General features: G+C 45.6%; 1 protein-coding gene across 9 annotated transcripts in view; it reads right to left on the minus strand.

Annotated features, from left to right (window-relative positions):
• Window positions 1-1,980: 1,980 nt before the first annotated feature.
• SIAE (sialic acid acetylesterase) overlaps window positions 1,981-24,554 on the minus strand; it is a 38,829-nt gene continuing 16,255 nt past the window's right edge. For 4 of the 9 annotated variants that reach the window (XM_025893463.2, XM_025893466.2, XM_025893464.2 and 1 more), the window contains 7 exons: window positions 19,535-19,673; window positions 15,644-15,821; window positions 14,109-14,218; window positions 13,402-13,535; window positions 6,886-7,040; window positions 5,713-5,902; window positions 1,981-4,069 (listed from right to left, as the gene is read on the minus strand). In XM_025893463.2, coding sequence (XP_025749248.1) covers window positions 3,818-4,069; window positions 5,713-5,902; window positions 6,886-7,040; window positions 13,402-13,535; window positions 14,109-14,218; window positions 15,644-15,821; window positions 19,535-19,673 — 1,158 coding nt within the window. In that variant the 3' untranslated portion in view covers window positions 1,981-3,817. Of the gene's footprint in view, window positions 4,070-4,210; window positions 4,309-5,712; window positions 5,903-6,885; window positions 7,041-13,401; window positions 13,536-14,108; window positions 14,219-15,643; window positions 15,822-19,534; window positions 19,674-21,218; window positions 21,576-24,554 lie in introns of those variants that run through there. The other 5 variants (XM_073903900.1, XM_073903901.1, XR_012381544.1 and 2 more) reach the window with 5 other exon arrangements.

Raw genomic sequence — 24,554 nt, forward strand, 5'->3', positions numbered from 1 at the left:
TCTGCTTATTTTCATCTTGTAATCAGGATTTTTTTTGCTTAGCCCTGCCTGAGGTAAACTTAGTGTTCTGTAAGCCCGAGTGAGAGAAGGCTGCCAACTCGGGAGGGAGAGGGAGGAGTCCGAAAGCCCTGCCCCTGGATTCTGCTCCTAGCTCCAGGAATGAAGTCCTGGTCCCAGCTACCCAAGAAGCTGCTCTGTTTTCATGTCGCTAGGATCACAGCCCGGTGCTACTTGTCCCCAAGCTGGAGAGGCCAGGCTGAGGCACGCCGTTCGTCTTTTCCTTCACACTTCACATTCTTCAAGGGAATCAAAAAGTCCTCTGTAGTCCTGTCTGCCCCCTTTGCTGTTCCTTATCCAAGAATGTGCTTGTTGCTGAATACACTGAGTGCACACGATAACAGAGATACAGCGTGACCGGGGGCGGCCCCCACCCCGCGCAGCAGGCTCACCCCATCACTTCACTAGCCGGCTAATAACATGACTGTAACCTATGCAACTGAATGTGTTGGCCCTGCTTATGGCGCCGAGGGGGAGCTTTCCCGCCTCGCCTGATCCGGACTGTAGAGCCGTGTGGGCTGCCCTCGCTGGCCGCCCAGCCAGGTACCCGGGCCGGCCGGAAGGAAGCCACGGAAGGACCCCAGAAGGGGAAAACCGGGGAAGGAGGGGTGACAGGCGTCGCTGTGCTGCAGTTCCTAGCTGCTGACTGGGGACAGCAAGACGGGGGATCTTGTTTCCCGGGAGTAGATGCGCTGGCGGAGGGAGGGTCGGACAGCCACGCTGCGAGCACAGCGCAGTGGCCACGGAAGTATCCGAAACTAAAGTCACCACTGTTAACTTTATGACTCTTAACTGTAGTCTTTTCATAAGTCTCTGTACCTTTTACAGTACAAAAAAATAAAATCGGGATAACAGCAAGCCAGGGGCTTAAAGGGGATGACTCAGAGCTGATAATGCTCTCTCATGTTTTCCTTTTCTCGCCGCCTAAGTTGGCTGGACACGCGCACTTGCACAGACGTGCCAGCCGCTTTCACACAGAGCCAGTGTCTTCCCCTTGTAGCACGGTCCGAGTGGAACACACCAAAACGAGCCTCATTTTAAGAAAGACGTTTTTTAAATAAGTTATCGTGCAGTTTGCTTTAATAAGAGTATTTACTTTGTAGCCTTCCTGGAGGACTGGTTTTCAAACTACAGATCTCTACCCATTGGTTGTTCCTAAACTTAGGGAGACAAGACCTCTATTTTTTAAATTAAACAATTATAACTTTCTACTTAGTAGAATGTGTCACATGTCCAAACGTTGAAATTTGGGTTTCAACTATAGTGTGTATATATGTATTTATGTAAAAATTACATGCATACACATGAAAGGGGTATGTGGAATAAATATAAAATGTTTTTACTGCAGATCATTTTTAAAAAACTTGAACCACCCCCTGCCAGTATACTTAAGACATCTTTTCATCTATTGGATTGTTAAAGATTTAAATCTGACAATATCCAGTGTCGGCGGGAGTGAGGCTAAATGCTGTATCTTGGTGGGCACTTTACCTTGGTGGGACTGTAAACCGTTGGACCCTTCAGGAGAGTTAATCTGTAGGTATCAAAATTTTAAACATACTTTCCTTAAAACTGTTATTCCACATTAAGGATCCTAAGGAGGTAAGTGCGCTATGATGTCTGCATGTAACATTCATCACAGTATTCGTTATAACGGAAAAATCAGAACAAACCTCTATGTCCACTAATGGAAAATTGGTTAAATAAAGTAGAGGGGGGGGCGCCTGGGTGGCTCAGTCGTTGAGCGTCTGCCTTCCGCTCGGGTCGTGATCCCGGAGTCCTGGGATCGAGCCCCGCGTCGGGCTCCCTTGCTCCGCGGGGAGCCTGCTTCTCCCTCTCCCACTCCCCCTGCTTGTGTTCCCTCTCTCGCTGTGTCTCTGTCAAATAAATAAAATCTTTAAAAAATAAATAAATAAATAAATAAAGTAGAGGGGTCCCACAAACTAAAACACTTACGCCATATTCAATTTACACAGGAAAATTATTTTACTAGAGTAAGTCAAAAACAGATTTAAAATAATATGACGTGTAGTGTGTAAAATACAACCCAAGCAAATCAAGCACATGTTTACCAAAATAGTAAATGTGTTTTGCCAAATGATGAATTCTGGGGTGATTCTTACTTGTTTATTCTTTTTGTTAGTGTCCAAATCTACAATAATTACAAATGTCATTTTTCAAATACTAAAAAGTTATTTTCATTTGGAAAATAAACTGAATTCCTGCAGAATGTTTTAAATTATTCAGCCATTAAAAATGAAGTTTCACAGGATTTCTCATTAATTTATCTACTACCTGAAGCTATTTTTCCCCCCATGCTGCACTTGGTTACTGGGGGAGGAAGGAGCCTGGGCATAGGGTTCCTGCCCATGTCCAGCCGCCTGCAAATTAGAACAGCCCCTGTGTGCACATATGTTGGCAGAGGGGAGGGTAGATTTACTTTTTCTCAGGAGTCTGTTCCTAGGTTCGTGGTTCCCCTTAGGTCAGAAGCATATGAGGTCAAAGTGTGGGTGTTGGGAGTTAATTGTACACTAGGAAGTCCTCAGAGGAGCCAAAGCTCCTTGCAGACTGCATAGCTGTGTTGGTTTTCTATGAAGTAAATCCTGGCACTGACCGTTCCGGATGCTCAGAGCTATACCGGGGCCCGCTGGGGTCAGGTGCTTCTTGTTTTAGTTCTTTTTCCCATTAAGGGAGTGGAAGCTACTCATGCTTCAAAGGACAATTTACAAACCTGTTCCTAACGCAGTTTTGATGGGCTCTAAATGTATACATGCCACTAATGATTATACTTTTATTTCCAAATTCCAATAGCTGACACAATTATCAAGTGCTGTTAGCTGTTTTTAATCAACCAATAAAGAGCATTGTGATTCTTAACAGTCCACCCAGAGCGCACTTTCACAATTGTCCCATCTGGATTCTTTTTCTAAATGCTTATCGTGGAGCTTTTTTTCAGCCTCTTTTTTCTTCCAGCTGGGTTATCCTTTTTATAAGTAAACCTCTTACCTTAAAAAGCCTGAGATTTATATTGAACCTGTTTGCTTCTCAGTGACCTCTGTTGCCATGTTGTCCGGAGCCTGACTCCCCCACCCGTCCCTGGCTGCCCTCGCACCTTCCTGGGCCGCTCCAGACGCCCCCATCTCCTGCTCCCTCAGGCAGCCCCTTCGCGCCCCCCACATGCCTGCACACGGGGCTGGTTGGTTTCGAACACTCACGTTATTATTTCTACCGAAGGGACAGAACCGTCTTGGGCTTGCGAGAGAACACAAAGAGGGCGAGAAAGAGTTAAGTTCCACATAAGGAAAAACTGTTGGGAAGTTTAGAAACTTTATGCAGAGATTCAGTTAACCACCCTCCAGATTCTGTAAAGAACACACAAATATGGGCCTTGAAATCTCTTCCAGCCATGAGTTTCCAAACGCTGGACGTAAGGTGACAAAAGTGTGACACTTCACACTCTCCACAAGGGAAGTGAATGACACTGAGGCTTCATTTGTTTGTGGCGGGAATTAGTCCAGTAAGACACTAGGCTGACGAGGGGACAAAAGGCAAGCATCTCGTTCGCCTCTCAGCACTGGCTCATCTCCTGTTCAGAATCTAGAAACAGCCATGTGTTGGCTGGGAGCCGGCCAGGGCGGCTTTTCTACCCGTCGCCTTTAAAAGCAGTAGTTGTCGTCATCACTTCAACACCGAAATGCCCACATCTAAAGGACCCACACTGACCCACCTGGTCCAGGAGAAGGACCGTAAGGCCACTACGTCATTCAGCAAGCCTGCGGTGCGCCCCCGGCCTCAGGTCTGTCAGGAAAGCCACGAAGGGAGGAGCCGGGAGGGCGCTGCCAGGGTGGTACAGGGGGCACTGCTTATATTCACAAGGCCACGTGGCCCAGGCGTAGCGCAGGGCGGCCGGGGTGCCACGGCAAGAACGGACGTTCAGGGCCAGGCTCTGGGCCGAGACCGTGTCCAGGGGAGCTGGCAGCCACTTGCACTGATGGTCACTGCAACATGAGATCTAATAAGAGAATCGTAACATCAGAACGGTGAGGCCAGTCAGGCCAGGCCAAGCCAAGAGACTGGGAGCTGCTCATTAGACGAGGGAGAGGAGGAGCCACGCTTAGCCCAGGATCCACTGCCTACGATAACCAGAACAAACCTGAGTCCATGCTGGGTTTGGTCAACACAGCCAAAGTGTGACGAGAAATGTCCAGGTGATAAAATCAATCATCAATCGGTAAACGAACCGCTCGATGACTGAGGGAGACAAGGAGGCAAAATCACATAGAGCCTTTAGAGAAGGCTCCCCTGAACGTCCTTGCTGTGATCCTTCCGACCAGATGGCAAAGCACGCGGGACCTGAGCCAGTGGGGCGGTCGGGCTGCTGTGAGCACTCTGGCCTCCCCGCGGAGCCACGGAACAAGGAAGGGGCACAAAGGGACCTTGGATAATAAGCCTTTCTCCAACCAGAAAGCAATCCAAGGAAGGGGACATAAATTATCCAGCGCCCACAGGTGAAATTCTGTCCTGCTCCCAACTATGGTTCCGGGTCCAGATGACAGGCAGACTGCCAGCAACTGACTACAGGGGAGAACCGAACTCAGCATGGAGACTTCTGGGGAGCTAGAATTACCTCAGACCCAGTGTCCAAAGAAGCTCAGGGCCGTAAGTGCTGCCCAAGCCCCTGAGGCCAGTGGATGTGATACTCGGGGCTCCAGAGGAGGGGCAGCCCTAGGTATAAACTCGGGTGTAATTCAGGTGTGTCTTTCATGTTCTTTCATTCCCTCCAGTGCCCTCTTCTCATACCCCACCCACCCCATCCAGCCTCATGGCCTCCTGGTTCCCAGAGACACCCGTCGGCATGTTGCAAGAGGAATGCCTCCCCCCGCACCCCCAACTGTGGAAGACCCCTACATAAGCTCTTTCATTATTAGCCCTAGTTCCACAGTGGAATGATCGTCACTAGGTACTAGAAGAAAGTAGTTTCATTACATTAATTCACACTGAGTTACAAATCCCCAAGCTAAGCCCCTCAAAGGAGACACTAAACTCAAAAGAATATCAGAATTTGGGATAGTGTGACATAAAAAGACATCCAATGATGAGGGAAATACTCGGGAGTAAGGAATCTTTCAGTAGGGAACCTATACATTAATTGCGGGCCCTCGCCAGAGCAAAGATGGTTGCTCTGGGAGTGAAAATACAAAAGAAGTATTTTAATTGTGAATTCCTTTCCTTGACTGTCCTATCAAAATTGCCACTAAGTGAAAGAATTAATAGCTACTCAGCCACCCTTCTGAGATAAACTCTGCCCTACTGAAAACCAAGCTCTGGGGGAGCCTGGGTGGCTCAGTCGTTAAGCATCTGCCTTCGGCTCAGGTCATGATCCCAGGGTCCTGGGATCGAGCACCACGTCGGCCTCCCTGCTCCATGGGAAGCCTGCTTCTCCCTCTCGCACTCCCCCTGCTTGGTTCCCTCTCTTGCTGTGTCTCTCTTTCTGTCAAATAAATAAAAATCTTTAAAACATAAAAAAATAAAATGAAATAAAAACCAAGTTCTGCCTCACAGAAATGTTACAATTAAAGAGATGGGCCTCAGTGTGGAGAAAACCCTGACTCCCCACACAGGATGAATGCCTACTGTTTCAACTATTCTTCTCACCTCAAATATATTGTGCTGCCTCTGCACCTGGATTTCCAGCGAATATGTGAGGTTGAGCAGCCCCTTGTCAGCCAAGAGTTCCATGTTCTCAGGCAGTGGTCCCTGAAAGATCAACTTCTCACCATAAGCCACAGCCCGGGCCCCCAAGTGCAGCCTGTAGGCCACCGTCTGTTTGTCTCGAGGGTGGATGCTACAGGACAAAGAACAAGTAGAGAACTTTGGGTTTGAGCTCAACAGTAACCACACTTTAAAAAAAAAGGGGGGGGGATTATACAAAGCACCTTTTAGGAAGGTAAGAATAAAATTGACTGAATCTAATAGCCAGTGATCAGTGGCTCATCAGTTTAGGAGACATGGTGAATGGTGACCATAAATGGGGCTCTGGGCCTTCCATGGGTTAGAAACCTTGAAAAAGCAGATGACTTCAAAGGAAGGAATAAAGGTCCCTGCAGGAGGGAGGAAAGGCACTGGAGGAGAGCTAAACTCAAAATTATTTGAGCCACTGAAAGCACTCTGTTTCATCTGAATCCATTGTTCATTACTGGGTCCCCTCCAGGTTTTATTCATTCAATCAATCAATCTTCATTTGTTCAAAAATAAGTATCTGTTCAAGTTCCTACTATAAACCAGACACTACGTGTTGGGCCCCATTTCATTGCCAATCCCACTCGCATCCCACAGCTAGTGTGCAGTGGTCACTGGGGCCATTCAGAGAGCCCATTCCTCCCTGAGCTCAGGGAAGGGTCCCATTTCCTGCTCACACTGAAGCCCCGCAGAGCCCTATGACCTGTTGTGGCCAATGCAATGTGAGCAGAAGTTACTTCCATCACCAGGGGGAGACGTGAAGGTGAGGGAAGCACGGATCAACGTGGAATTTCCGTCACTCCAGATCTGTGAATGACTCTAATGAGCAAAGCCTCTCCGATGAACTCTGTGGACCTTCTTTGGACATGTGGGGTGAACAAGAAATAATATGTTGCTGCATCAAGCATTGAGACGTTGAGGGTTTTAGTTACTGCAGGACATGCCAGTGTAAATGATTAAGAGACACTGCCCCGAAGGTCCAGTCCTTAGAGCACCCACTCTCTGCCCCTCACAAGTGAACATCAGAGTGAAGGCTACGGACAAAGAACAGATAGTATTGTTCAAGCAAAGCCCAAGAAGCACCCATACCTGCCAAAAGGTGACTTCCTATCACAGAGATCCATTGCTACCGCCATGAAAGTGCTGGGCATCCTTGCGTTGGGGACATAGCCAAAGTCTGCTGTTTGATGCCAACGGATCTGGGGAAATGTGTCATCTGAGGTTGCAGACAGATATGAAGACAACTGGAAAGTAGAGAATGTTGCATCAGAATCCTATCCTGGAGTCTTCTTCAGAAGCAGATTCTGCTTCTGCTTCTTTCATTCATTCAAATGCCCATTTGACAAGTACTCAGTGAGCTTCTTACTGTTGTGGCTGAACACCCCTCACCCCACATGCCAGTGTGTCTGTGCCACCCCTCTCGTCAAGAGGTGGAGTCTATTTCTCCTTCCACTGAATCTGGGCTAAGCCTGTGATGTTCTCTGACCAGCAAAATGCAGTAGAAGTGATGTGTGGCTTCTGAGCCATTGCCCCAAGTGCCCCTGCCTTCGGATTTCATTCTCTTGGAACCTGGAGATGGCCAGGTAAAAACAGTCCAGCTACCCTGCTGGAGAACTTACCTGGAGACGGGGGCCTTGGACATTGAAAGATCCTTAGGAGAGAGAGGGGCTAATGTCCCCGTGGGCTCAGCCGAGGGGCCAGTCACATGAACACTCAAGCCTTCAGTTCAAATTGCAGCCACGTGAGCAAGCCAGGCTGATGTCACACGGAGCAGAGCTGAGCCATCCCAGTTGAGCCCTGCCTGGCTGACCCATGGCATCATGAACAAATACAACGGCTGACATTTTAAAGCCACTAAGTTTTGGGGTTGTTTGTTACAAAGCAACAGGTAACTGATACATCTATCTATAACATGTTTAAGTACTATAGGGAAGCTGAGAGAAATCTGCCCATGAGCATGTGGCAAACTGCATCAAAGACCCCAATTCTTCACCCCTTCCTTCATCCACACTTTCCTGCCGTCTGGCTTTGTGGTTTCTCCCAGGAGGAGAAAGAGTGTATTTCCCCACCACTTTCTAAGGTGGTTTGTTTTGGTCAAAAACCTGAAACAGAAGTTACGGCACATCAGTTCCTAGCCTCGGCCTCCAAAGACCTGTGTGGTTCCACTTGCTCTTTCACATTTCTGCTGTCAGGAGAATGGCATGCCTTGGCTAGCCCACCACTCTCTGCAGAAGGATGAGCGCTGTGGGACGGAGCTTCCTCATCTAACCTACTCCAGCCAAGCCCAAGTGAGAGCCCCCACCTGCCTCTGACCCACAGAGATATGAAAGAGTTCAGTGGAGCTCAGCCAAGATCAACCAGCCCCCAGCTACCCACACATGTGAGCTATGATAAATGTTATGTTAAGCCACGGAGTTTTGAGGCAATCTGTTACATAGCGGCAGCGAACTGGTACAAGTACTTCACGGCTTTGTTGAGGGGACAGACCTGTACATAAGAAATGTTAAGAAACAGTAATATAAAATAGCATGGATTAAGTGCTACGTCAGAGGCACAGACAGCAAGTACTCTGCATTAGAACAACGTTTATTATTATAAGACAACAGGGCCTCAGAATATGTAAAAAATAAATAAATAGATAAATAAATAAATAAATAAATAAATAAATGGGATGGGCCCAGAAAATACAAGCAGTCACTACAAACAGGATATGTTAGACTCTTGTAATATGCAAAGGTAAGAAAGAGAAAGGCAATTGTGAAAGCGAGAGAGAGAGCAGTCGAGCTGAACTGGAGGGTTTATGTAGGAAAGACCATGTTGTTAAGACAGTGAGGCAATGTTCAGAGTTCATACTTTACCCGCAAGCAACAGGGAATCACTAGAGAGGATGGCTGCAGGACACTGTGACGGACTAATGCCACCGAACCGAATGCTTTAAAATGGTTAATTTTATGTGAATTTAAGCTCAATTTAGAAATTAGAGAGCCACCGAAATTGACATGATCAAAGGATTAATCTAGTGATCATGCAAATGATTCTGTGAAGAGCCCGACAGCAGAAAGGCTGATCGGTTCAACAGCGATGAGAACATTCTAGACCAATAAGAGAAAAGCCTGACACAGGAGAGCAGCAGGAATGTGATGGGCAGGAATAAGATCACCTAAAAGACAAAAGGACAGAAGCAGGTCGGCACCTGGATAGGGGATGGAAGTCAGGGAAGAATTATAAGAGGGTAGAGACGTCAGAGGCTCTCTCCTGCTGGCCTTCAGGAAGTCAGCTGCCCTGAGTTCTAGAGTTTCAAGGAAACGAATTCCACCAACAGCCACCTGGGCTTGGAAGATAACCCCAAGCCTCAGCTGAGACCCCAGCTCTGTCCAACACCTTCACTGCAGCCCCGAGTGGAAGACTCAGCTAAGCCGGGCATGCCAGACTCGTCACCCACACAAACCGTGAGATAAGAAATGTGTGTAGCATTGTTTTAAGCTGCTCAATATGCAGTAATTTTTTATGCAGCAACAGAAAACTAATATACCAGGGAAAGAACTTTCCAGGCAGAAGGAAAGGAAAATGGCCGGCCGTAGGGCAGAGTATGCCCGGTGTGTAAGTTAAGACCGTAAGGCAGCCAGCAGAGCTGACGTGGAGCGAGCGAGGCAGAGTTAGGACAGGAGGTCAGACGGGCCCTGGCGGCAGGGGCAGACCACGTGTCACTTTGCTGACCTCGCTCATGTGGAGGAACCCCTGGAGCCTTCTGATGTGGCTTACACTTCAAAGGATCACTTTAACTGCAATGCTGAGACTATCCTAAAGGGGAGAAGAGGTAGAAGCAGGAAGACCAGTAAGGAGGCAACACTTCAAGGCAAAGAAGATGGTGCCTCAGAGCAGTGCAGGAGCGGCAAAGATGGTAGGAGGCTGTCTGACTCTGCAACATCCTCAGTAAACACTTCCATCTAGACTTAAAATCGACAGACTCCTACTCCTGCAGAGGAGAGGCTCCCAGGAAAACTCTAATATGACTCTGACGCGTGTGGTCCCACTCTTCCTCCCTTACTTCCCTGGTATTTATATCACCCCGTTCTCTGATTTAGACTACACATCATTCTTAGCCCCAGTCCAGCCACTGAGAGGCATCAACCCATTATCCCTCTCTCACAGCCATGATCTAACAGTAAGCCAGGCCACAAGCTGGGGAACAGTCCGGACGAGCAACCACACTGTCTTTGGACGCCATTTGAAAATTTCTGTCCCCATGAGAGGAGCTACATCGTGAAGAGGCTGCTCCCCGCAGCCTTCTCACCGCCCCCGAGCCAGCAAATACCTGGGATCATCCCGACAAATGTGGCCAAATGAAGCTTTGAGCACAGGAAGTTTTCTGCTTCTTGACCTGTTCCAGAAAGACTAGAAAATCCTCAGGAAAAACTGGAGAGGTTGCAGTGGTAGTAAAAAGGACGTGATCTGGAACTAAGGGGACTTTTCCAGTTCTCTTATTAAAACCTCTTAGGCAAATCTGCTGGAACATATGAAATGATAAAAGGTGCTGAAGCTTCACAAAGGAGCTTCGTGAAAGGACCCAGTGAGTGACCCTACTTCTTCCCACACAACACCCGGAAGACTGAGAGCGGAACACTGGTCACCAGCCAGTGTCATGATGAGGATCACAGCAACGAAGCTACCAGACAGAGTCTAGGGTAAGTACTAGCCTGAAGCACAAGCGGGAGAAATGCTAAATACAGTCACTCCAGCCAAGGAAGTTGTTCCAAAATGGCAGAGTGGGGAGAAGTCCTGCAGCAATTGGCCGGTTTCATTGCTTGCACTACTCCAGAGCGGCCACACGGAGGCGCCAGCATACCCCATACCCAAATGAAATTCTTGTTTTCCCTGATCTGAGATCTGCTAGGGTGCTGTTCAGCCTCCCACAGTGATTAGTAGAAATACTGCTCCTAATGAAGGCATATGATTGCCACAGAATATAAAAATGGCCACACTCAGAGGACTTTACAATAGCATACTGCACTTCGCAGTCCGCTCCACTGTTCCTCCAGACCCTTTGTACAAAATGCATACTCCTAGGGACTCCCTAGCCTCTTCTTCCTTCCCTCCCACGCTCCAGGTCACCTCCCTACTAATAACCCTCGGATACTTGTGTCTAACTCCGCTGAGCTCAGTCCTACATGTCTAGCTGTGTGCTCTAGCGATTGCAACCATCATTTCAAACTCAACACCACCTCTATAAATTCATCTTTCCTTGCAGACCAACTGTCCCTCCAGATTTTCTGACTTCTCACATTGATAGTAATTAATACTAACATTACCTGGCATGTGCCAGGCTTTATATGGATCAACTCACGTAATACTTAAAATAACAAAGATATAAAAAATAATACTTCAAATAATAATCCCCCTATTCAATATCTGGTTCAAAATCACATAGCTAGGGGCGCCTGGGTGGCTCAGCCAGTTAAACATTTGCCTTCGGCTCAAGTCATGATCCCGGGGTCCTGGGACTGAGTCCCGCATCACGCTCCTTGCTCAGCAGGGAGCCTGCTTCTCCCTCACCCGCTCCCCCTGCTTCTGCTCTGTCTCTGTCAAATAAATAAATAAAATATTTTTTTCAAAAATCACATAGCTAGAGAAGAGTCAGAGCTGGATTTGAATCCAGGCAGATTAGCTCCAGATCCATGTGCTGAACCGTTATTTTGTCATATTTGATATTTCCCTTTGAAGGTATATGTTTGCATTCCCAGTTTTCCACAAGCAACCAACAGCTTTTTGTCGATGATGACCAGCTGAAGCCGTGAGACTAAGGGACTTAGTCTCACTAAATGGAAAGGCGTAAGTGCAAAGACCAGGTCTCTCTGATTCATGCTCTATTTCTAGCACCTCACACAATTCATGGCATATAAGCATACAGCACATGGTTGGAATTGGCTGAAGTCACATTCAAATCACCATCTACACAGCAAAGACAAAAAAAGAACCTCAAAAGTCCAAATGGGGTTTCCACCAACAGAAACACAGAACTGATGACAGGGCTTGCTATTTTGATAATAGTAGAATCATCTTGTTTCCAAGTCAAAACAAATGTGAGAAAGGAGAAAGAACATGGTTGTAAAGTAATTGTAAGTGGAGAAAAGGTCTATAAAAATCTTTATCCAAAACAAGGTATGGTGAACTAAGACAGGGTGGGGGAGATGTGAGGACGGTGAGTGGGAGGCACCTGGGGACCATGCAGAGCCAGACAGCTGGACGCATGTGGTCCCATTCAAGTATTAAAGCCGATTCCGTTATTATGCTGGGAGTCGGGCCCCGGTTTTCTAACACCTTACTTGTTTTATTTCCTATATTCCAGGCAAGTCAGAACGACCACCCTTCTAGGATGTCTAGGTCTTGGAGGGGCCATAGGAACAGGTAAGGCAACACCATTATGAACTTGGTTAAATGCATTTATTCCTTTTCAGCAAGGAGGAGAGCAGAATCTTCCCGACTAGTTGCCGCTAATTAAAAGTATGATTTCTCTTGATATTTTTTTTCATTCATGTGCTAGGCCATATTTAATGACTGCCACGCAGTTAGGTACAGGGATGTAAATGTGATCCAGAAAAATGTGGTCATGTGCGCAACCGACACGCAAGTAACATGGGGAAGGAGAGGGTGCTAAGAAATCATCTGTCTGGGGAAAGGAGGTACCTACCCCAGATGTTGAATACTCACAGAAGGCTTCCTAACCTGATAGCCAGGCTGAGGTCTAAAGGGTGAAGTTGGCTAGGAAAGTGTGGGAGAGTAAGGTTGCTCCAGGCAAAGAACGCATGCGGTGGGCAGGCAGTGAGAGAACAAAGCTTCACTGTAGAGGGGCAGAAGGGGCAGCACTGAGTTAGGGAAGGTGTGGGGAAGTGGACATTCTCACACATAGCTGAGTATACAATTAATCCAAATTAATACATTTCTACAGAGAAACTTGAGGACATGTTCAACACCTTAAAAAGCGTTCCATTTGACCTAGCAATTTCATTTCTGGGAATTTATCTTATGGAAAGAATCAAGCACGTATGCAATGACTTAGCCACAAGGAAAATAAACATGCTGCTACTTATAAAAGCAAGATGTTTAAAGCAACCTAAGGGCCCATTTACTGAGAACTAGTTAAATAAATTAGAATACAACCAGATTTCAAAGTGCCCTGCAATCGTTATGAGTTGTGCTCAAGATTAATATTTATTGGCATGAAAAACTGTTCACAATATGACATTAAGAGCAGAAACAAGCTATGGTACAGTATTATGGTATGGATCTCATTGCAGAAACACATAAGCAGAAGAGGTCAGCTTATGTGAGGATTGGGGAATTAGAAATGTTTCAGCTTCTTTTGCTTATCTTTTAAATATCTTTACTGAACATGTATTCTTTTTTTAATAAGAAGTATTAGTCACTTATTAACCTTTTTTTGCAGATGTACTTGTCCCATCAGTGAACTGAGAGGAATTAAGTCTGACACTCAGTTCTCGACCAGCAGACTATGAGGGCACAAAAAGGAATATGGATTCCACGAAAAAGACCTCCACAGCACACCCCCACACCAATGCCCCAAACCTTCTTCCTCCCAACACATACCTGGACAAATCCAAACGGGAAGAAACGCTCTGTCTGCCCCTGGGAGCCACGGTGGAAGGTCTGGCGCCAGTCTTCAATGAGCGCAGGGAACGTGCAATTATACAGGTCCCTGTTAAAATTCACGTTGGACTCCCCTAAAAACAGTCCAGATTGTGAGAGGGGCTTGGGGTCGATGCAAACACGGCCGCACATTGCTCCCCAACCGCCATCCATGCCCTTAGGGAGTGGGCCTTCCTGCAGTCTCTCTAGACTGGCCTTGTGACCTGCTCTGGCCAAAGGGGCCTCAGCAAACGGTATGCAAGCAGAGGCTTCAAAAGTGCTTCAGCTTTGGGCTTCACTCAGACACTGCTGAGTGAATGCTATGAGACTGAGATTAACACTGCTATGTCAATGACAAAGAAGTCTGAACTAATTTGCTCAAGGCTGAGAGGCCACTTGAGACCATGGTGCCCCAGCAGTCAACAGACAGGAGGGAGAGGCCATCCTAGGTCATCCAGCCACCAGACACCTGCCAAGTGGCCAAAGACACATCAGAGATCCCAAGAGAAATTAACCAAAGCAGTCTATACAGGAAAACTACCCTAATAACCCGCCGAATGGTGAGCCAAATAAAATTATTATTGTTTTAAGTTGCTCGGTTCTGGGGTGGTTTGTTATGTAGCAAAAGCTAACTGATACAAAAGAGAAATAGCAAAATGAGCACTCACCCTGGTACCAGATCACCCCTTTCAGAGTCATGTTATGCAGTGGATGGATCATGGCATTCCAGAGAACAGAGTACTTACTGGGACCAGTCACAAAATCAGACTGAATCAACCTGCAATTGATAAGATTCACAAGTGTCACGAGAGAGCTAGTGACCAATCACAGGATGATCCCGAAACTGGGTGTCTATCCAGCTTTCACTTGGGGTAAACTTCTGATGAAAGCAACACAGAATCAAACTGAACCACTCTGTTTCACATGAAAACACCTGAACAGCCTACAACTTTCATATCTGTCCAGGTTCTTCCTGGGATAAGGGTATCAGTCAGCTTTCTATGAGTCCAGAGGGGGCCATCCCAGTTTCCAGATAAGGTCACTAAAACCAGAGGGGAGGAGTGTTTTATTATGAGTATCTCATGCAGACAATTTATTTAACTAGTACTCAGTGGATGGATACTTGGATTTTTTTTTAGCTTTCTGCTTATCTTCCTTATACCTAAAATCACTGCATATATGCTTAATTATGTCCTTAAGATAAATTCCCAGAAATGAAACTGCTGGGTCAAAGGGCATATTTTTTCAAGGCTTTGAACACATTCCTAAAGTTCTCTGTAAAATGCATATATGAGTTTATACTCATGACAGCTCTATATGAGAATGCCCACTTCCCCACACACTCGGTGGCGTCCCTTCCTGTCCCCAGAGATCTGGGAAGTCTGGCTTTACATCCCTCCCACTCTACCCAGGCCATTCTCTTAGTTCCAAAGCTGAACATCTCCCCTTCCCTACAGGCATGTCTTTACCTGAGCTATACCAAGAGCTCAAGTCCATCCTCTCCCCAGGGGCCTTCCCAGATTGAATGAAACAATGTCTGTGAAAGCAGTTCACATACTGTTAATCTCTGTGTTAATATTAGTGTCACGATTTTATTAACTACTCCTTTCTCCCCCACTCCACATATTCTTCCAGATCCAGCTTTTCCTGATTGTGCCTTCATAATCAGAATTTCATAATCAAATAAATTTCTTTGATTACATGTGTATTTGTTCTTCCTGTTAGACTGTTTATTCTTATGGGCAATACAGCACAGTGGTTGAGAGCACAGACATTGAAGCCAGACTTTGCCCCTTACCAGTTTACCCATGGGCGAGTTACTAAACCACTCTGAGACTTAGCAGCTTTATCCACATATTATTTGTGTTAATAGTATCTACACTTCTAGAGGTTGTTGGGAGTACTAAGTGAATTAATAAATATAAAGTGATTACAACAGTATCCAACATAGAGAAAGCTTTCAGTAAGTATTAGCTATTACTATTATTAAGGAAAAGGATCATAATTGCTTCTTGACATATTCTCAGATGAGCATGGTGCTGATGACAGTGAAAATAACACGTTACATGTTCGTGCAATAATACATACGTTCAATACCTATTTGGACATTCAACAAATATTTGACTCCCCAGAGAAAACCATGATCCTTCTCTCTTACAAAATTTCCTGGATCCTTCTCCCAGACTTCAGGATACTTTCTCACCCTCGCGTCAGAACACCACAGGCTCTCAGCGACCTTCCAGATGACCAGGCTTCAATGGGTGTCCCAGCCCACGAGGAGGAGATCAGCCCGATGGGGTACTGCAGAGTGTCATACAGGTAACGCCCAAAGAGCCAGCACACTGCTGACATGTACGTGAAAATTCCATGGCCTAAGTTCTCTGTTGAGGAAAAGTTAAACAAAAGAAGTCAGAAACACGGTAGTTCTACTGCATGTAAGTCACTGGCCCGGCACTTTGACCCAAACTCAATACATTTCCAGCACTCAAAAAGTTGACAGTGTAATACTGGGAATTCCAATCAATTTCGAATGAGATAAAACTGACTAGCACCTTCTAGGTGCCAGGCCCTTCTAGATAGTTGGGATACAGTAAACAAAGAGATACGGAGGCTGTCCTCATAGCTCTTATATTCTGCAGAATAAGCCAAACATTCAGCTGAATAAAATATACAGCAAAATATGGTTAAGTGCCTCAAGAGGTACAAACAAGTGCTAAGGGGTTTCAACAGCAAGAGAAAGAAGAGCAAATGAAAGGCACATCACAAAAAGCCTAATAAGACCTACCCCTCTCCCCTGTGCTTCCATAATACTCTATGCATAGTGTTTCCCTTACCCTTGGAGTATTAGCTTCTCCAAGGCAGGAACCTTATCTTCTTCCCTTCTGGATCCCCAATGTCTAGTACCTAACAGAGAGTCAGTAAATGTTCCTTGGCTGGTGTCTGGTGGCTGTGGGTAGCTGGTATAAAGGCAGATCCACTGATGGGCAGGGAGAAGGAAAAGGTAAATGAGGGGGAGGGGGAGAGAGGTGGGGGATGAAGAGCTGGTATTCTGGGCAGAAGAAACAATATGTAAAAAGGCACACAGAGTAGGAAAACTGTTGAAAGGATTTGATTAGAGGCTAGACCATAAAAGGAGAACAGTGGAAGATAAGACAGGAGAGTAATCACATCTTGGAAGAAAGAAAGCAGAAAGCCACAAAGCCACTTGAAAATGCTCGGGGACGCGAATGTGTGGCAGGCAGAACAACCCTCCAAAGATGCCCACACTCCAAGGCCTGCAGTCTGTGGCTGTGTTACCTTATGTGGTTATGGCGCTTTGTAGGTGTGACTGGGGTTGAGGACCTTGAGACGGGGAGACTGCCCTGAATTATCCAGGTGGCTCCCATCTAATCATGAGTCCTTAGTATCAGAGAACCTTCCCAGCTGCAGTCAGAGAGATGTGACAACAGTAGGAGAGGTGGCAGAAATTTGGAATATAAGAGCGGCCTGACCGACTGTGCTCTTCCCCAGTACCTGCACTGCCTCTCCTTTCTCTGTTGGGACCTCCATGGCTGCTCTCCACTAGAAACCACAACCCCATCCCAGCCCCAACAGTCCTACTGCACCCCCTTCCCTGATGTATTTCATTTATGTGTCTTTGTCTCATTAGTTTGCTCACCATCTACCCTATCCCTTCATACCCAAAAATGTATTCGGTCTCCAAGTTTAGAGTGAAAAGTCTGCTGATAGCAAGGTAAAATATATTATCCAAATCTAACTGATTCCTGAGTTTTGGATAACACATAGGGAAAGTTCATAGACCAAAAGATTTATCCAAAAATTTACCCAAATCGATTCAGTTCCTGAGTTCTCATAGGGAGAATTCAGATAGTGTGATACTGAGTAGTATCAGACACTGTATACAATGTACTGATTTTATTATTCACTTGCTATAATCCCCCACACTAGCATGCAAGCTCCATGAGATCAGGTGTTCTTGCCTGTCTTATCCACTGCCATCCCCGAAGCACTCAGAACAGTGCTTAGCACACAGCAGGTTCTCAAATATTTGTTGAATGAATTAACACTTGAAAATGTGGGAGCACACAGGAAATGACAGATGTTGACAAGGATGCAGAGAAAGGGGAACCCTCCTACACTGTTGGTGGGAATGCAAACTGATGTAGCCACTCTGGAAAACAGTATGGAGGTTCCTCAAAACGTTGAAAATAGAGCTACCCTATGACCCAGCAATTGCACTACTAGGGATTTACCCCAAAGATACAGATGTAGTGATCTGAAGGGGCACCTGCACCCTAATGTTTATAGCAGCAATGTCCACAAGAGCCAAATAATGGAAAGAGCCCAGATGTCCAATGACTGATGAATGGACAAAGAAGTGTGGTGTATACACACACACACACACACACACACACACAATGGACTGTTACTCAGCCATCAAAAAAAAAATGAAATCTTGCCATCTGCAACAATGCAGACAGAACTAGAGGTTATTATTCTAAGTGAAGTAAGTCAATTAGAGAAAGACAATTACCATATGATCTCACTCATATGTGGAATTAAAGAAACAAAACAGAGGCGCATAGGGGAAGGGAGTGAAAAATAAAACAAGAGGAAACCAGAGAGGGAAACAAACCATAAGAGACTCTTAATCACAGGAAACAAACTGAGGGTGGTTGGAAGGGAGGGGGGGGGGGGGGGGTGGCTGAGGGATGGACACTAAGGAGGGCACGGGATGTCATGAGCACTGCGTGTTGTACGCAACTGATGAATCTCTGAACTCTACCTCTGCAACTAATGATACACTATATGTTAATTAATTGAATTTAAAAAAAAAGAAAATGTGGGAGCAGAGGTTAGCAAAGTAAAGCAGGTATGACAAAAAAAGAAAAGGGACGAGAAAAAGCATGAGGGACCACATTTGGAGGGAGAGAGAGAAGAAAGCAAAGGGAAAGAGAGAGAAGCCAGAGGAGGAAAACTAGGGAGACGGGATACCATGCAAGTGAAGAGGAGTGTGCAGTTTCTTTTTTTTTTTTTAAGATTTATTTATTTTAGAGAAAGAAAAAGAGAGCAAGAGAGTAGGAGGAGGGGCAAAGGGAGAGGGAGAGTCCCAAGCAGACTCCCCACTAAGCACAGAGCTCAACAAGGGGCTCAATTCCAGGACCCTGAGATCATGACCTGAGCCAAAATCAGGAGTCGGATGTTCAACTGACTGAGCCACCCAGGCGCCCCCGGAACATGCAGTTCCTAAAAGCTGCGGTCAGCGGTGTCAAATGCTAGAGTGTCTGGAATGCGTAACTGGAAGAACAGCAGTAGCCTTGAGGTGAGCGAGTTGTTGAGGCGGAAGCGGAAGCCAAATTACAAAGAATGAACACATGGAAAGGCAGTGGAAAGAATGAGAAAAAAAGATGTCCTAGAAAAGCTTAAGAAAGCAAAGGAGAGAGGTGAGGCATCCTGAGAAGGGTGTTTATTATGTACGGTTTTCCTTTGTTTTGTCAGAATAAAAGGAAGGCGAAATCTGAGAGCAGGGCCTGTGTCTGCACTGCTCACTGCTGTATCTTTGGGGCCCAGCACAAAGCCTAACAGAGAATAGGCAGGAAATAAGGATTCTGTGCTGAATGGACAAGGGCGTGAAAGACCAGAGCTCAAGGGGTAAAAGAAGGCCACGGAGGGGGTGAGCACCCGCATCAGAGGCAGCCCTGAAAGGACCCCAGTCCGTTGTGTTCAGACACAGAAACAAAGGAAGGGAGAGAAAAGGAGAAGAGCATTGAGGCAGTGGGGAGAGATGCCAGCAGAGCTCATGCTGAAGGGCCTCAGTGTGTTCAGCGAAGCTCAAGGAAGGGCCTCAGTGTGTTCAGCGAAGCTCAAGGAAGCATCACCTGCTCAGAGCAAGGCGGGGGAGAGTCAATGGGGGAATCTTGGGAGGAAACATGAAATGACTACCATCAGAAATCAGGTGGAAAGTCAACAAGAAATGAGTAAAGGGATGGTTAAATCATAATAAATAGATCAGAAGCAAACCCAGGATTACAGATTCCACCTAGGGCTCTGACCCATTATGTAGGTCCTGGCACATGTTCCAGCGATCCCTTACCTGAGGTGGGCTTAGCCCACTGCAAGTCAACCTGAGCAAGGTCCTCCAGCTCCTGCTCTGCCTGAATGAGTGACACGGAGAAGATGCGGACAGACTGATAGGCCGCGGTGTTAGCCAGCTCTTTTGTGGCATTGAATACCTAGGAAAGAAACAGGAATGTCATTTCTTACACCCACCTAGTGGGTGGTCAACCATCCTACTACCTCTTAGTAAACACTGCCACTCTTCCAAGCTCCTTCTGAGCCTTCATATACCAAGACTGATCAAATAAATAACCAAAACCAGTGATGGGCTGGTCTGAGTCACCTTGATGCATCTTGATGAACTGAAACCATGAGGAATCATGTCCCCAAAGAAAGGAGAACACAGTGAAATTTGAGATCTCAAAGAGTAAGTCTGAATTAGATGAGGTTTAGGCTGAAGAAGATCAACTATCAGTTAGACCACTGTAATATCTTAAAACTAAAATATTTTTATTCAGAAAAGGTATCTCATAACATAAAACCATAGCATTAAATTCTTTTCAAAATGGAACCCAAAAGGCCAGGAGGAGGTAGATTTTGTGTAATCCACAGCCCATAAGAGAGGTATCTTCAAAAGGAACACACCTGAGAAATGACTGTAGAAGTATTGAAACATACTGAAATGTCTCACATGCTTAAATTCTCATCTCATCCTGGCAAATCACCAAGAAAAGCATGGGAGGCATGGCAGTTTGAAAGGTGGCGTTCGGTGTGAGTGCTGAGAGCAGTCCCAAGGAACCAGACAAAGAAAAGTGTCCCCTCCAAAGACATCGTTTTTTCCCCAAATGCCTTTACGAAACCTCATCAGTTGCCAAGAGTATGACAGGAATGGCTTGGAGCTTTTCTGGATGAGAACGAGTTCTACTGAGTAGCTTCGTTGTTAGTCATTCCTCTGTGAGCTTGCACAAAAGTGCTATTTCCTTCCATCCTGATTTTCCAGTTAGGTTTTTTGTTTTTTGTTTTTTACAAAGAACGTATTGTAAATATACTGTTTTGGTTTGTCATGTGTAGTGTGTTTGTTTTTTCTTGTCTTCTCTCTCTCCCCCTTGGATTGGTCTGGTTTTCCCCAAACAAAGGGCCAGCAGGAGCATCAGGAAGCCCAGTGATCACTGGCCTCAGGGAACGCGAGCCCCAGCTGACAGGACCGCCCCAGCGAGAGGCACAGGCGGCTGGAGACTTTCCACTGGCCGCAGGCCACAGAGCGTGCAGCTGGCCCCCTCTCCCTCCCACCCAGCACGGGGAACACAGCTGGTCCTCCAGCCCCCAGTGCGAGAGAAACCGCCGCCGAGCAGCCGACTGCCCCCACGGGGCATTTCGCTGAAACAGGGCTGCCCCTCCAATCGCCTTCCGACTGGCCACGGAGCCTGCTGTGGCCAAGAAGACGGCCAGCCGCAAACGAAATGTGCCTCGGGGTCTCCCGGGGAAGCCACGGCCGGAAGTGCCCCCTGCGTAACAGCCGCTCTAGCCGGTCAGGGCCACCGGTCTCCCCGCTAGCGGGACAGACGTGACAGCCGGTCTCGGGAAAATTCCATAGGAAATCCAGACCTGTTTGTTCAGTCTTGCCTGGCAAGCGTACTGTAAAATAAACAGTAAAGAGTACAAACAGGCTCAAGCGCTCACAGTCTAATCTGGCAGGAAAACTATTTTTCAGCAGCAAGTACCTGTAAAAAGTCACCTCCCTTGAAATCCGCTCTGCTCTCAGCGCCGCGGATCTTACGTTGCTGCCATGGAAACGGGGGTGAAACTGCCTCTCGCCTCTCCACCCACACCGGCTTCCGCACTGACTGCGAACTCAAGTGCCTCCTCGCAGTGAGCTGCCGGCGTGGGGAGACGGTAGGGGCGAACCAGCTACTTGTGGTGTAGACGGCTGCTAGCCCTGCAGAGCGGCGCACAGCCGCCAGGGTCGGGGGGGGCCGGCATCCTCCTACACTACAGCAAGTTGGGGAACTGGATCCCCAACCCTGGCTGGGAAAAACTTCCATTCTCAAACTCACATTTGTGTACTATATCAAGCCCAAAACTCGAAAGCCACAGCAAGTGTTAAAAATGGGGCTGGGGGTGGGTGGGGAGGGGGGAATTCTGGCTCTACCTGATGACAATTACTTCTGAAATTGGTACCCTTTCCCAATATCCCCAAGCCTTCTTGATGGAAGCATTTCCTCAGGGATATTGGCAGCAAATTTAGGAATAAAGAGATTTCAGGAAGATTTTCATTTAAATGACACTTGGTTTCCCTGCTGATGAAAGGGGAAGGCTTCCTCCATCTGCTAAGATCAAATTTCATCTCATCAAACACCTCAGTGTAATTATTTTTCTACCAAGTATTTAAATGAGGATGTAAATGAATACCAAGGTATTTGAAGTCATTAAGGCTGCCGAGGCTGAGAGGGAGAACCACTGGCTCTCAAGGGACCCGCAGTTCACCATCAAAGCAGCTGCTCCCCAGTGTTCATTTTGTAACCTTTATGCCACATTCTTGAATTAATGAAGAAACGTCAAGAATCTATTTCCTCAGAGAATCTTGGCATGGGGTCTGCATGAGGGAGCAAGGCACGTGAGAGAGAGAGAGAGAGAGAGAGAGAGAGAGAGAGAGTGTGTGTGTGTGTGTGTGTGTGTGTGTGTGTGTGTGTGTGTGTGTGCAGGGGAAATGGGGGAATTTTACTTAAAAGAATTTGGACTCTGTAAGTTATAATCCCTTCTACCACAGTATAATAGAACAGTTTTGAAGTTGAGGGAATAACTATAAATAAGCCGGCCATCATAACTCCCATGAATCTTTTATTGTTATATGGTACCAGCCCTTTTCTTCTGGATTTTGACTTCTCTACGTGTAAAGTAGGAATGTGGGGATTGCCAAGATATTGAAAACTGGGTTTCCTGTCTAACAGTGGCCAACTTCTTCTGAGCCTAACTAGAAATATCCAAGTCTTAAGACCTACCCTGACTTAGGAGGCGACAGATGAACATTGAGACTTTTCTCCATTTATACACATCTCACTCAGCGTTATAAATAACACTCAATCTTAAAATTCCACTTTACCCTAACAACAAGATGGGCATACAATCTGCCATTCCCTTCATTTGAATGTGAAGAATGGTAGGTTATAGTAGAAATCTTACCTCCTCAGAAAAGTCACGTGGAGGGGGGCAAGGAGAAGACACAGACACCATGTGTGTACATGTGTGTACATGTGTGTACATGTGTGTACGTGTGTATGTGTGTGCTGTGTGTCCTGCTGGGAGTCTTTAGAGGAAAAGGAGCAAAAGGGATAAAGGACAAGTCATATAAAGCATCCTTTTGATCAAAAAATAAAGTTCTGCAGAGTGTTAGGAGACTGGAAAACTAGGCTTTGGATACTGTCAGCACCTAAAATGTTGTCTTGCAAACTAAGTGCATGATTTAAAACAAAGAAAGTTTTTTAAATTAACACTTAGCTGTGTCAGAGGGAATCTTTTTTCCATCCTATATCTCAGAGCTTGTAGCCTTAGTCTAATACAGAAGATGCGTAAGAGTAAATTCTAGGCAGAGAGAATGTGTTCACCCTTAACAATATCAAAATCTGATTCAGCTTGACAGAAAACGGGATGAGATCCCCTGGCATAGACAGCTATTGAGAACCTGACTGTATAGATACAAACACATCTGGTCCATGGCTTTCTGTGCAAACAGGGAACTACAATTAAAACATTAAGGAAAGTACTATTTTCCTTAGTGAGTTAGCAGCAATCCCACTTCTATACAAAACCATGCTTTCTCTCAAGATATAAAACTTCAATTTTGCTTCCACTCACTGGTGCTAAAAGGGAGCCCCATTAAAGTTCACCTTAATAAACATTTAAATTCAAAGGTGTCCATATATTTAAGCAGGGCAGGAAGCAAGAGTAAATAAGATATTGGTTATGAAGACATAAATGCAAGAATTTAGATTCTGAATTATAAAACTAATTAAAAAATGAAGTAGATATGTCCAGAGTAGGATCTTCTTAGTAGCATTATCTACTAACTGGTCAACAAACGAAAAAGGAAAAAAAGCAATCAGGGGTAGAAGCAATAGAAGCAAAACAAGAAATCATAAGGTATACGAAAGGACTCAATTTTACAATTTTCTTTTAAGATAAATGAATTGATATCACAATGTCATCATAGAGATTTTTAAATCTCAAATTTAAGTATTTCTCAAAAATGGATAAGTAAATAATGAGTGAACAGCAGGAAAATAAAAATCAACTTGAGAACAAATTAAGTTTTAGAGGAAGAGCTGGGAAGACAATAATGTTTTCAAGTTCTTAGCCAATTAAAGGAAATAAAGTATGCAGAACATATCTATGCCAATCCATAATGCAAATTAAAGAATTTATTCCTATGATTCCTGTCTATATAACATGACTATTGTAAACTGTGCCTTTGATAAATATTTAAGAGATTAGTTAAGTCAGTATCAGTTTCCTGTTTTTATAGCTTTTTTTAAAAAATTATAGTTATTGGGAGCCTGGGTGGCTCAGTCATTAAGCGTCTGCCTTCGACTCAGGTCATGATCCCAGGGTCCTGGGATCAAGCCCCGCATCAGGCTCCCTGCTCAGCGGGAAGCCTGCTTCTCCCTCTCCCATTCCCCCTGCTTGTGTTCCTGCTCTCGCTGTCTCTGTCTCTGTCAAATAAATAAATAAAATCTTTAAAAACTAAAATAAAATAAAAAATTATAGTTATTTCATGCTCATTATAGAAAAAGTAAGGACGTACAGATAAGCAAAGAAAATCAATCCCAGTTTCACATGTGTCAAAGAACTTAAGTCAGACTAATTTCTCAGAAGTTCTGATACTGCACACAAAATCTTTACTCCTCTTTCAGCAACATTTTAAGTGGATATAGTTTCAATATGTCTATGAACTTGCTAATACACTGTCCAGCCCTGATTTCAATTTAAATGAAACCACAACAGTCTCCCTTACTTTTATTTTTAAATCAGATTGCTTCCAGCAAACAAATGAAGCAAGGACA

Source organism: Callorhinus ursinus, unplaced genomic scaffold (assembly GCF_003265705.2).
Source record: "Callorhinus ursinus isolate GAN/ISIS: 27379988/994484 unplaced genomic scaffold, GSC_fseal_2.0 scaffold19, whole genome shotgun sequence".
NCBI classification, from domain to species: Eukaryota; Metazoa; Chordata; class Mammalia; order Carnivora; family Otariidae; genus Callorhinus; species Callorhinus ursinus.